The 12665-nt window shown below is 47.5% G+C and overlaps 6 protein-coding genes across 6 annotated transcripts; 2 read left to right on the forward strand and 4 right to left on the reverse strand.

The window, feature by feature from the left end:
- Positions 1 to 308: 308 nt before the first annotated feature.
- BO87DRAFT_444801 (pyridoxal phosphate-dependent decarboxylase family protein) lies at positions 309 to 1984 on the forward strand (the record flags this gene model as incomplete). Its single annotated transcript, XM_025628143.1, has 1 exon — positions 309 to 1984. The coding sequence occupies exon 1, from the start codon at positions 587 to 589 to the stop codon at positions 1982 to 1984; it is 1398 nt and encodes a 465-aa protein (XP_025476045.1). The 5' UTR covers positions 309 to 586.
- A 342-nt stretch (positions 1985 to 2326) lies between these two features.
- Positions 2327 to 3306, reverse strand: BO87DRAFT_316935 (RTA1 domain-containing protein; the record flags this gene model as incomplete). The annotated part of the gene is made up of 3 exons (XM_025619751.1): positions 2327 to 2772; positions 2837 to 3085; positions 3144 to 3306. Coding segments are annotated over 3 exons (858 nt in total), but the record flags the coding sequence as incomplete, so codon positions are not given.
- A 379-nt stretch (positions 3307 to 3685) lies between these two features.
- Positions 3686 to 5111, forward strand: BO87DRAFT_150449 (Zn(II)2Cys6 transcription factor domain-containing protein). The gene has a single exon (XM_025618175.1). It carries the CDS (start codon positions 3918 to 3920, stop codon positions 5046 to 5048), a length of 1131 nt encoding a protein of 376 aa, XP_025476047.1. The 5' UTR covers positions 3686 to 3917; the 3' UTR covers positions 5049 to 5111.
- A 488-nt stretch (positions 5112 to 5599) lies between these two features.
- BO87DRAFT_379677 (cytochrome P450) lies at positions 5600 to 7511 on the reverse strand. Its single transcript, XM_025624101.1, has 3 exons — positions 7458 to 7511; positions 6285 to 7397; positions 5600 to 6222 (listed from the first exon to the last, which is right to left on the reverse strand). The coding sequence occupies exons 1-3, from the start codon at positions 7503 to 7505 to the stop codon at positions 5890 to 5892; spliced, it is 1494 nt and encodes a 497-aa protein (XP_025476048.1). The 5' UTR covers positions 7506 to 7511; the 3' UTR covers positions 5600 to 5889.
- A 1048-nt stretch (positions 7512 to 8559) lies between these two features.
- Positions 8560 to 9219, reverse strand: BO87DRAFT_400262 (uncharacterized protein; the record flags this gene model as incomplete). Its single annotated transcript, XM_025625509.1, has 3 exons — positions 8560 to 8919; positions 8973 to 9054; positions 9164 to 9219. 3 exons carry the CDS (start codon positions 9217 to 9219, stop codon positions 8560 to 8562), a joined length of 498 nt encoding a protein of 165 aa, XP_025476049.1.
- Positions 9220 to 10806: 1587 nt separating this feature from the next.
- Positions 10807 to 12318, reverse strand: BO87DRAFT_342328 (ankyrin repeat protein). The gene is made up of 4 exons (XM_025620733.1): positions 11649 to 12318; positions 11273 to 11592; positions 10953 to 11210; positions 10807 to 10886 (listed from the first exon to the last, which is right to left on the reverse strand). Exons 1-4 carry the CDS (start codon positions 12043 to 12045, stop codon positions 10842 to 10844), a joined length of 1020 nt encoding a protein of 339 aa, XP_025476050.1. The 5' UTR covers positions 12046 to 12318; the 3' UTR covers positions 10807 to 10841.
- Between the last annotated feature and the right edge of the window lie 347 nt (positions 12319 to 12665).

Genomic DNA, 12665 nt, shown 5'->3' on the forward strand with positions numbered 1-12665 from the left:
GCGCTCTAGACACAGTGAGGTGAGAAGGACAAGAAGCGGTTGTGGTACTCTCCAACCCGCAGAGCATGTTCGAGCACCGTTCGCCAAGCGCGTTTACCACCAGTGACCTGCTCGCGGTTAAATTAACCTATTTATCCCTGATAAGTCAAACAATAACCTGAAAGCCTCCCGATAGCCTGATGAAGCCTGACCCCAATGACCAAGTTATGCCAAGAGGAACCTTGATAGTCGGACATCTCGCCAAACCTTAACCAACTATCCTTGTTTTCCAGGAGCGACAGCAAGAGGTTAACACTTTTTTTTGCCAGCACAGGAAATGCACAATGCCCTGCAAGTGATAGGCAATTCCTAGCCGAAGGGTGGAATGTGCCAGTGGACACCTTCCCGATGCGGCTGCTCGCATTAACTTCTCCTGCGTATCTAGCGGGTGATGGGGCCCTGGTATCATGGTGCACTATAAAAGCAAGAAAAAATTGTCAGATCCCCGCGAGTATTGACAATGGAAACAATCCAAAGTTGCATTGCGCAGTTATTATATTGAAACCGGGCGACATTGATCCCTAGATCTTGCTTCGCCATTTTCGCTATGGACGGAATCGTGAGAGAAGCACTCCAAGGGCTTTCAGGTATTGTCGGAGACAAACTCCTATCTGATCAAGCAACCTTAGCCAAACGTCCAACAAAAGAGCAGCTGGTCAAATTGTTGAAGTCTTCTCCGCCTGACCAAGGGAGGCCACTGGAAGACGTTGTGAAAGAGTTCGAAGATATTCTCTCTTATCGATTCAACGTCAATCACCCAAGATTTTACGCCTTTGTACCCTCGGCAGCCTCTCCTATATCGTGGCTGGGAGATGTCATTTCGACCGCCTTCAACAATTACGCAGGGAGTTCGGAGTCGGGTTCCGGGATTTGCGCGGTAGAAGAATCCATCATTCGCTGGGTAGCCGAAAAGTTTGGACTGCCTCCGTCAGCAGGGGGACAGTTTGTGTCTGGTGCCTCCCTTGCTTGCCTTACTGCATTGACTGTTGCACGGGACCAGCTTGTGGAAGATGACATGCGCACAAAAGCAACAGCATATGTGACAGAGGAGACACACTTCTGTATAGCAAAAGCGCTCCGTATAACGGGCCTATCAAAGAACCAAATAAGGACCGTGCCCTGCAATGCCGAATTTCAAATGGACCCGGGGAGTCTTCGCCGGGCTATCACCCAGGACATCGAAAACGGGTTGAAGCCGTATGTGGTGATCACAACCTGCGGCTCAACCAATACTGGAAGTATCGATCCTCTTGATGCAATCGCGGACATAGCAGCAGAGCACAGGATGTGGATGCACGTCGACGCTGCGTATGGAGGATCAGTCGCTTTCTGCCAATCGCGCAGGAACCTTCTGCAAGGTATCGGCCGCGCTGACAGCATCGCGTATCCTCACAAGTGGCTCTTTCAAACCTATGGCTGTAGTGTTGTCCTTTTCAAGGACAAGTCCCATCCAAGGGAGAGTTTCGCCACAACCGCGCACTTCTTACGTGATGTCGAAGACGGCTATGTCGAAAATCCCTTCAACTTCGGGATCGAATTGACACGACCAGCTCGTCACATGAGGCTTTGGTTCTCCCTGCAAATTCTCGGGACGGACATGATTGACCGGATGATTTTGCGTGGATTCGAACTTTCGGATCTCGTTCAGACTGAGCTGAGTAAGCTCAGAGAGTGGGAAACCGTTACACCTAGTAACATGGCTGTTATCAACTTCCGTTTCAATCCGCCTGGAAAGAGTGCAGAGGCCATCGATGAAATTAACAGCCTTGTATCCCAACGAATGGCGGCTCAGAACATCGCAGTCGTGCTCACCACCCGCATTCGCGGGGTTGTCTGCCTTCGTATGTGTACAATCAACTCACAGACTACAGATGACGACATTCGCGATATAATCGACGCTCTGGATCGGAATGTACGATTGGTTAGCAAAGGGATCATAGATTGAAATAAAGAATGCTGGGAAATATAAGCATAATACTTACTGCTGTAACCAGAGTCGTTTCATTATCTCAAACGGGAATGGCGTAACACAAGTGTAAGTGAGGGGGGTGGTTGTCGCATTTGACATCTAGTGCTTTAAGGTTATTCTGATCAGCTGACTCTTAAGGAGTTTGTTTGATATGACAGCATGCGTTATATGCAGCAGCACTGAATGAATACAATTCTTGCTGCAGCGTTGTGGACCAACAAAAACCTGTCACTACACGATTGTTTAGGATGAGACCGTAATCACCTTGAGCAGCAAATTATGTGAATAGCGAAACACAAGTGTATAATAAAGGTAGTATCAGCTGATGGGTATCGCGTTTCCGTTCAGCCTTTCGAAGCGAAACCCTTTGCTAACTAGTCCGCCCGACTTCAACCAAGCATTAAGCTCGCTCGGGTGGACGACATGGAATATCAGCATGACCACAAACATAAGCAAAGCGTCAAATACATAAAGGTACGCCTCATGAGAAAGCAAATATCCTCCAAACCCTTCGATATACTCGATGAGACGGTAAATCGACCGCACAAGGATGAGCACGCTAGCTGAGTACAACACCCAGATAAGCTTCTTCCAGTTTATCTCAAGGGAGTACGGCGTCGGACTTTGTAGCATGCGACGGTGGAAAATTGCGGTGGTGATGATGAAAAAACCGAAGAAAACAATCTGGACCACGAGACCGACGACAATGATATGCGAACCGTTTTGAGCACCGCTTTGAGAGTGAGTACCCATGAGACCAGCTCCTCTAGGTAGAAGAATGAGAATTTAGCAGGTGTTTGTGGCATTTTCAACTGAAATGATCCCTACCTCCGGCTTGAAGAAGAAATGATAGAACGTCACCGGTGACGAAGATCTTGGTCAACCATTTCACTCTAATGAGACTGAGATTTTGAGCATGGAGAACAATAATCAACCTCCCCAATTCCATATATATACTAGCCGCGAAGAGAGCAGGCGCAACCAGAGGTAGCAGTGAGTTGATCAGGAAAGGGCCCAGGGTCCAATTGGGGGATTGGTTGCAAGAGACAGCACGGGCGCAGTAGCCTACAAACTCAACTGCAGTGAACCACGTTAGAAATGCTCAGTATCCTTGTATGCAGTTCATCTTGCTTACAGTATCCCCCAATGAGGAACGGTATGAAGAACCATGTTTTCGTCCGGATGAGCTGGAACGTATGCAAGAGCGTGGTTAGGACGAAACAAATGATGAATACCACCGCCGCTGCTAAAGACGGGTAATAATAGTAGTATTCAAAGCCGGAACGAATTGCGAGCCCCGTTTGGTTCAAATTGAGTCCCCTCTCCCTGGACTACTTTAAACGTTTTCCTTTTGACAGAAATATAGATTTCAGCGCGGAGAAGTCTGGGGCCCGGGCAGGCCAGCTTTAAAAGGTATCATCTCGGTATGATGTGGGCATAATCATCCATTCGAAAACTATGCCCTTTTCAGAAAGAGAAACGTTATCCAAGAGATAGCAAAGACACTCAGGTCCCACTGGACGCGTCCCCGATCTGAGCATAATTTCTGTAGGCGATACGCTTAGTCATGAAAGTTCGGTTGAGATCGAATCCTTATTAGCCAGCGACCTGGGCATATCGATGATGGTTGCTGCGCTTCCGTGGTTATGCAAACCGTTCATCTCACAGCCAGGGGAACAAGGATAGATGTGTGGAACTAAAGGCAGTTGCTGATTAGCTGCGAAGAATTGGTTCCGATGCCGCTTCGAAAACCATTCCGAACAAAGGATAGTTTACGGTTAAAGTTGATGCCTTAAGGCTCAAACGCCGAGACGCTGGGTTTTCCCCAGACTTCGCTTCCAGCAGCGCACCATATCGGCACAGAGCGACGGTTGCTATCTGCATGGTCTGGGGAGATTAGGTTAATGGCATGCCATCTCGACGGTCTCACACCAAATCCCATCACGGCTGTGCCCAGTGCAAACATCGTCGGATAAAATGCGACGAGTTTCGACCTATTTGCAGCTCGTGCCATAAGAAGCACATCAGATGCTCATTCGAGGGCGAATTCACCCCCCAAACATTGCATCACGGCTTTGCTGCCTCTAGTACCCGTGTCGATCTCATTCCGAGAAACGACAGCTTTCAACTCCCACTGCTGGACTTGGAGCTCTTGAACCACTGGCACGTGGCGACCGTGCGGACACTGGTACACGACAAATCCACAGAGAAGGTTTTGCGGGAATTTGTCCCACAGGAGGCTCTATCGCATCTGTTCTTAATGCACAGTCTATTGGCTTTATCTGCACTTCACCTGAGTCACCATGGCCCTGTCGACAGAAGACACAAGTACACTGAGGCCGCCATGACACACAACAACCATTCGCTATCTTTGTGTAAGCCTCTTCTAAACAATGTGACTTCGGGAAACTGTCATGCTTTGTTCGCGTTTGCATGTTTCGTCGTCATGTTTTCGTTTGCTGCGCACGGACCAAAGGTCGACCCGGGAGCTCAGCATCTGTCAGCTGTTCTTGAGGTCTTCATGCTAATTCGGGGAGTGGCTTCAATAGTGGGACAGGCTCGCCCATGGATTGAAGCAGGCGGTATGAGAGATTTACTAAATCTCGGCGAGCAGCCGCGTGAAGAATCGAACACCGCGCATGCGCGGGAACTGTATGCTCGCATATCGGACATATATGACAATCTGAAACGACCTTCTCGTCCGGGATGTTACGATAGCGAGAGCCTAGTGATTGAAGAGTCCATTCAGAAATTCCTTGATCTGCTGCAACAGGCAATCGGTGTAGCAAACCCTGCTCCTTCCATTATGATGAGATGGCCTGCCGTGATAAATGCGAAGTATTTGGATTTGTTACAGGCAAATCATCCCACAGCACTGGTGGTACTTGCTCATTATGGTGTTGCACTTGAGCTGATGGCTGAGAATTGGTGGTTGGATGGATGGGGTGCGTTTTTGGTGAATACCGCTTTGTATCGTTCGGGACCAGCTCCTGGGCCAGAGCTCGTATGGGCTTGGAAAGCTATAAAGCGGAAGTCATAACGCCCAGTCGTCCAGTCCATCTTCATAGGAAGATGGGATCGAGGTTTCTTGCACGGTCGCATTATATGGAACCAGACTGTCTATCTTCTCAAAAGCACCTGTTCGTCAGATATCAAATGAGGTCCACTATTTGAGAGGTTGCATAATACTCATAGCTCCAGAGTTCTCCAATGGACACCAATCACATATGCCCAAGCGCCAGGGAAACGACATGGGGCATGCTTTCGAAAAGACTCTGCCGCATCTATATGTGCGAACTAGTATATCAGGCGTTAAGACCGAGAAGGGAGACAATGTTACTGGCGGCGTGGTCTTTCCTCCATTGGTATTCATGGAGTCGGTGGCTCAGTTTCACTCATTCATGACTCGGGGCTAGTTCGGGTTGAAGCTCAACATGGTCTCCAAATACGTCAACCATGTCCTAAGGGGCGTTTATAACTCAATCCCAGTCACCCGCTACTACACCGAATTCCCCTCCCCATTTCGAGAGGTACAGGGGAGCTTAAGGTGCATGTGATTCGAAGAAAAAAAAGTAGGTAAGGTGTAGATTAGCCTTCTTATATCAGGCAATTATTTATCGATTCTCAAAATTCAGGCTCTTCGTGATCTGAAAATACCTCGGCGTGGTCTGAACTCGACTTCAGCGTGGTTCTAAAGCAGAATATTAGACCACGCTCACCTTTTTTCAGACCACGATGAGCTGCGACCCGATGATGAGCTGCAAACAGAACTACATACTCTTCGTATAATTATGTTGCACAACTAAGTCAAGTCCATGCTGTGCTTTGCGAACCCAACATTACTGTATACCTTCTGCCCCCCACTCTCGTCTTGAGATAAATCAACGCGCAACCAACTCCACCATAAGAGGTGACTTCATCCACACAGCATAAGTCTCCTGATCCTCCCACTCACCCAGAGCCTCTCGTCCATTTGGTAATACGAAATCGAAGTGATAAATCAGGTATCCGATCACAAGCGACATCTCCAATCGTGCCAGATTCTGTCCAATACAGTCCCGCGGACCCTGCAAGAATGGTTGTATCGCGGAGCGCCGATCGTTTGCGAAGCGACCCTCTTCGGTGTTCAACCACCGTTCCAAGTGGAAATTGGTGGGGTCGGAAAAGTTTCGGGGGGATAGACCTGCAGCCCATGAGTTGTATGATACTTTGGTCTGTATGGTTGGTGCATTAGCTTTGTGTTTGAGGGGTTCTCAGAAGCATCATGGACACTTACGCCTCCAGGGAAGAATTCTCCACACACGGTATGTCCCCCACTGGGAATAAGTCTCGTAATTCCCAGCGGCACAGGCGCGGTTAGTCGGATACCCTCCTTGATGGCTGCATCCAAGATTGGTAGTTTCGACAGCTTGTTTGCATCCAAATCCTTCTCGTCGGAGAAACTACTCCGAACCTCTTCTGTCACCCTGGCTAGGGCTTCGGGTTTTTTCAGTAAATGGAACAGGATCCCCGTGAGGGAGGACTGGAGGGTATGGCTTCCTGCGAAGATAAAGGTACCCGCGTTAATTTCCATCTCGGGTTCTGTAAGCTCGTTCTTCGACTTGAGAAGGTATGAGAAGAAATCCGGTCGGTCTACTGCGGTATGTAAGCGCTTTTGGACCTTCTCATTGGTCATGGCCTGATGTCTTTCCACCATCAATTGGGCAGATTTTGGTAAGCTCTTAACCAGATAGTTAAAGAGCCATGGATAGAAGCGAAAAGCCGCAATCTGCACTTTGCCCTTCACGGAATTAACCACCATGCCGACCCATTCGTGGTAACTATCATTGTCAAGGCAGCCGAAATCTTCCCCGAAACTCAGTGAACAGATGATGTCGAATGTGCAGTAAGAGATCCATCGCTGGAGGTCAACTCTTTTCTTTGATGGGTCGGAGCTGTTTGCCCGCGACTTCAACTGGGCGATCATTTTAGAGACGTAAGAGGTTACCAGTGGCTTTTGGGCGTTCAAGGCCTGTGTACTAAACGCGGGGGCATATGCTTTCCGAATACGCGAGTGGTCTTCATCTTCCACATCCAGAATGTCACCGGGCTGCCCGGGTTGTGGAGGCTTTTGGCGGATCGGATCCTTGGGTAGCGCCTTGTAATGGGGGTTGGTGGGACGACGGCTGTAGATGTCTTTTATGCAGTCGGGGTCCAAGAATGACACCTCATCCGGAGCCACGCGGACAGTATCGCCATATATATCGTGGAATCTTTTGATGTCGTGAGCCAGCCGACCCGACCGAAAGGCGAGCATATAAGGGAGTCGCGTCAGCGCCCAGAGCCGTGGGCCATTGTAGCGGGAGAGAGGATGGAAGTAGAGCCGTTTTATCGCTAGCAGAACGGGCAGCTGGAATGGATTAGTTCATAATCATTAGTAGAGAGTTTTGAGGCCGAGAGAATATTGTACCAGCAGGACCGTTATAACGGTCGCGTAGACGGAGACGTTAAGCGCCATTGCGACGGATGCAGAGCTAGATGAATCATGATTATTGATGGGTGGGTGGGATCATTTAAATGCGGCTAATTGCTGCTAATCATCTGGTAACCTCCCATCTGTCAGCGGGGGCTAGATTGGGGGCCTTTTTTAATTGTCAAGAATGGGGGACAAGGCAATGCGACTGGGCAGCGTGTTCCAGGCTTCCAGCATGCATGAACAGCCTGATGCAGTGAGAGGCATCATCCACTGCACCTCGAATACTTATGTAGGACTAGTTGACTTTGGCATTTCAGATATGTGATCACTGATTGGATGCCGAGAGTACTGACTTACTAGTGCTTATGCTTACGTCTTGGTGGTCCGCATCTCACATCTCACATCTGGCTCCCACTAGCATTGTGAGATCTCACAGGTGTGCTCGCTTCGCCCCAGACTTTAATTATTGTCGATAAGCAAGCCGAGGTGGATTGAAGACAAAGTTCGAGTAGTTATGTCGTTTGCGTAAGAAGTTTCGCTATCATCACACCATCATTGCGTTGCTGCTAGCTCTTGAGTGCTTCCGGTCGGCATGTACAATACAAGGGTGATTGTTCGTCCCCGCACTTGATGTCCGATATCGCATCGCCACGAAGAATGAAGAGACTTGGTCAGGTATGCCTGATGTCAGATACGGGAATAAAGAGCTGCACTGGAGTATGAGGAGTTGTTGATTGACAGCGATCTGGTGACGACACATCTTAAGTAGATGACCTCGCGCTGTGCTCTCCATTGTCCTTGATTAATCGAGCTTTTCGGGTCGATATGGCAGTTAGCCATGTCTATGCTACTCTTTCGCGAAACTAACCAACTGGAAAATGCATGAGCGCGTCAATTATCAGGGTGCTGCGGCGATAGATACATCCGCTTTCCAGAATAGCCCCCGATAGATGGGGAAAAGGTCGAAGAGCATGCGAGACAATGCAAGTCACTGGCGTAGAACGTTATTTATCGCAGACTTGACTCGACTAGTTGCAGCTTGATTCTATCCAAAAAGCCAATCTATCTAATGAAGCCAAACATCACCCCATCCATCCTACTCCTTTTCGTGCACAGCCGCAACCATTGCCTTTCCACTAAGAAGATATCGAAGCAATCTGGTCAACGCACGTGTAGCCTCAAGCCAATATTCCTTGAGATATAGATTATACCCTCGCGTAAACTCCAATTCAAACTCCTCCTCATCCGAGTATCCATGTTGATATACCTTAGCAATCCGATCACGCGGAAAGAATCCCCGACATATATGAAGATAGGGTCCATGGAGACCCACAACAAAGACTTCCTGGCTCTGAACCCCGCCATGTGAACTATGCATTAGGTTCATCGTCAGATGTCCCAGCATAGTGCAGATTGTGTCCGTCAAAAGTTCATTCCAAGTTTGTCCCTTGTACCACTAAATTCCATTAGAAAAGCCACCTTTCCAAAAGGAGTAACCGTCAAACCTACCCCGGTAAAGGAGACTATCGGTATGAATTCACCCCGTGTCCCAACATGAACATTACCCTCCAATCGGGCAGCATATTGCAACCTCCCCACCACATATTTCACATCCCGTGGGAATGGTAAGGCATTAGAGATAAGTTACCATCATTCTAACTATACCCATCCATCCAATATAAAGTGTATGTATCAATTACCCAAGCCTCGGTGCTTCATCATCCAAATCCTCAAGTCTACGATAGATGCTTCGCATCAAGTCGCCAAAAACATGGCTCTGCGAGTGGAGGAATTGCGCATGAGTCGACCTGTCACCGACCCTCCAGCTTTTCCTAGGTAACGTGATGGTCTCGCTGGGTTTCAAAATATTCGTTATCCCCGTCTCCTTGCACAAGATCTCTGATATCATATTCCCATGTCCTTGCTCCTCTATATAGTCGACGAGTTGAGCGAACAAGGTCTTGAAGAGATGCTCTTCTTCCGGCCAGTTCTGTGTGCAGTCCCAATCCATGAGGTTTGATTGTTGGAAGACCCAGGGGATAAATTTTTGTACATCTTCATCTGATTCATGCGTTAGCAGAGCGTGTTTGGATTTTTTTCTCTCCAAAAAAAAAAAAAAAAAGAAAGTCTGCAGTAGATACCTTCGCGATCGCGGTCAACGACTCTATAGGTATTAGGCAGTCAAGCTCGACCACTTGCGAGTGGATGGTTATTGACATCTTTCAAAATGTAGGAAGCAGATCAGTAGGTTGTCAGTCAATATATTGATGATTCTGTGTAGGTTGTAGCGAGATAAGAGGCGTGCGATGACACCTCCTGAGCCAGCCTGAAGAGAAATCGTAGGTGAGGCAAGCTCTGATTCTAGATCGCGGTATTTCCCGGTCGTACAGACCACTAATTCTTTTAGACTGGTGTGTTTGTATTATATAATTCACTGAAATAATTATAATATCTGCTTATTGTGCTAAGGGGAAGGTTCGGAATGGTCCGTTATGTCATTGTAGTTCATTAGACTGTATGGTCGCATGTCATCATCGACACGAATTTTGCTAGATGTCAGAAGTGCCAGTGCCCAGCAAGATAGACATATTCTCCTTGACTATATAAAATTCGGAGCAGTAGTGTCAGTGAAGTGCGTAATGTCAGCGTACTAGATAATAGTTCACTACGTGTTTGTTATGAATATTCGTGTAGTATTATAACATAGTAGCTGTAATAAATCCATTATTCAGCCTAAATGGTGTTGTGAATTTGATAAATCAAAAAACTCTTTTCTGTACATATATAGAAGCAAGTGAAAATCCACATTTAGTATGGAGTTCCATCGCAAAGGCAATGACGATAAAGAATGGTACATATAGAGCATTTCTGTAAATGAGTAACAAAAACAAAAAACACATCTAAAGACTATTATGCCATCATAGAAAAGTCTTTATTTTCAGTATTTACGTTCTGGTTTCATACTCATATTCTGATGTCTGAAATGTGGATATAGATAGATAGATAGATCTAGAGTGTAAATATACTTAGTGTTTGGCACTAATTACTCCTTCAGCTAAGCATACACACTAAAAGAGGACTCATCACATTTACGTTAGTATTGGGTGGTTTTGCGCGATAGCTTCCTGCAGCACAGGCCTCGCGACATAGTTACGGCTGCATTGCATCTGCAGTATCGCTGTTCTTGCTTCCACATATGCTGCAGAAGAAGCCGACGTGGTTTCCATACATCGTCAGGTGATTAGTAGTGACTTGAATTGTTCCTCGAAACATACAGTACAATGAAAATACGGTAACATACGAGAAGGCAGTCTGATTTTGAACTATTTACAAAGAATGTACTCTCATGCGAAAAGGTAGAGGTCACCATGACCTACTTCACTTAGTCTGGCTATCCAGTGCAGCGACGAATAAGTTAATCAGCTGTACCAAGATGTTAGAAACTGTGACATTGCTATATGCAGCAGAAGCAAGATAGGTTATACTTACATACGAAGAATATTGATTATCTCCGCCAGCTCTGCGGAACACCTCCCGCCGCTCATCCAGCTGGTCTTGACAACAATAGAGCACCTCTTGTAATTCCTTGTTCACCCTGAGGTTACTAAGAAAGTTCTCTGCATTTGCGTCATTGCCAACCCGTGAGATGAGAAATATTGCACCCGCTGGCTGCTTGGAAAGCTGGGTCAATTTCTTCTTGCACTCCAAGATGGTCTTCCCAAAGCAATTCTCATCCTCACCATCTGGCTAACGTGAATCAAGTATTGGTTAGCCCGATTACAACTTTGCAGGAGACTGGTAATACTCACGTGTCCATCTGTTACGACGATAGTAATGACCGGCTTCGCAGAAAGGCCATTCTCCAATGGATCGAAGATGAGAGGCTGGACAATCTTGGTTTTCAGCGCGTTTCCCAGTCTGGTCCACCCAAAATATTTGACCTTCTTCATGTAGTTTCTGATCTCAGTTGGTGACAACTTATTCAGGTGCCGATCTTCTGGGCTGTTCAAAAACCGAAGATACACGTCCTGGTCTTGTATCGCGCTGGCAATTTCGGCAACACGTTGACAAGTATCTTCGAGAGCCCGTATACGAGCACCCTTTTTGATTTTCATCGAACTGCTGTCATCTAACTCAAAGGTTAGCATGGGAACCGGGGATCTGTTGAAGATATAGAAAGCGTACCGCAGAGGATTACAAAGTCGTATAAGGCCATAACGGCCAATTTCGGCGTTGTCCCGGGTTCCAAGTCGTATTTTTGTGTGAGATCCTTGGCGCGAATAGCCGCACTCTTCACTAGTTCCTCCACGTATGGATCCCCGGGTTGGTAATACGAATGGAGATAACGCTCGATGTAACCCCAGACATACTTTCGATACTCTTCCTCAGTCTCGGGTATCTTGGGCGTCAACGAGCGCGATAGTGATGAGTTTTCGGGCTGTTGAATCCCGAGATGCTTACTGAATTCGGTGAGAAACTGGTCGACAACCTCGGCAACAATCTCATTGATAGTATCTTCCTGCTCGTCGCCGACAATTGAGGATTCGTACCCATCATGCTCATCACTGTACTCCGAACCCATGACTGAGGGCCTGACAATGAAAGTGATCGTGACTGGTTTCTTGAATGTTGGCTATAGTTGTGGACTCCATGTATTCGACCATCTTTTGTGCCTTCGGCCCGACATCTTTAATGTCATCGCCGCAAGGTTGCCAGCACACAATACCCCGATAAGGTAGCCATATATCGTGTGCGTGTGACTGAGGGTCGGGGAGCCCAAATATCGTACAGCCAGCTTTCATGCTAGTATGAAGGTTGTAGGGCGTTCCTCAAGAAGCGGCTGAGATGATTTTGGGTGCCGAAGAGTGTTTTGTCGAAGAGAGTATCGAAGAAAGCGACAACTGACAGGTGGGGTCAGGGCGGGGCACGCGGCGGGGCACCTATGATATCACGCATGTATAACATTCTCCCCCCGACGTTGCGCGGCAACCGCGGAGAAGCAACCATCCATTCCCAATGTATGGCGATATATGGCCTACAAATGAGTACAGTTATTCCTGACAACTTATTCTGGAGCAGCCTAACTGGCTGTCTTGATGCCTGATGTTGCGAATTTCGGTCGCTGCTTTTCAAATCTGCCTCCATGTTCGGCTTTATGTGGCCGATTCGAAGGTTGAGTTCGCCAGATGTGCTCACCCCTGG

This window comes from Aspergillus neoniger, assembly GCF_003184625.1.
Source record: "Aspergillus neoniger CBS 115656 unplaced genomic scaffold BO87scaffold_35, whole genome shotgun sequence".
Classification (NCBI taxonomy): domain Eukaryota; kingdom Fungi; phylum Ascomycota; class Eurotiomycetes; order Eurotiales; family Aspergillaceae; genus Aspergillus; species Aspergillus neoniger.

Bases quoted from the DNA above. Each gene is read 5' to 3' on its own strand.
- BO87DRAFT_342328 (XM_025620733.1), bottom strand. From the start codon at position 12,045: ATGGGTTCGGAGTACAGTGATGAGCATGATGGGTACGAATCCTCAATT. The intron at 11,211-11,272 runs GTGAGTATTACC...GATTCACGTTAG, and splicing joins TCGTCGTAACAGATGGACAC to CCAGATGGTGAGGATGAGAA. The intron at 10,887-10,952 runs GTAAGTATAACC...ATCTTGGTACAG, and splicing joins ATAATCAATATTCTTCGTAT to CTGATTAACTTATTCGTCGC.
- BO87DRAFT_379677 (XM_025624101.1), bottom strand. From the start codon at position 7,505: ATGGCGCTTAACGTCTCCGTCTACGCGACCGTTATAACGGTCCTGCTG. The intron at 7,398-7,457 runs GTACAATATTCT...AATCCATTCCAG, and splicing joins CCGTTATAACGGTCCTGCTG to CTGCCCGTTCTGCTAGCGAT. The intron at 6,223-6,284 runs GTAAGTGTCCAT...CCAACCATACAG, and splicing joins GAGAATTCTTCCCTGGAGGC to ACCAAAGTATCATACAACTC.
- BO87DRAFT_150449 (XM_025618175.1), top strand. From the start codon at position 3,918: ATGCCATCTCGACGGTCTCACACCAAATCCCATCACGGCTGTGCCCAG.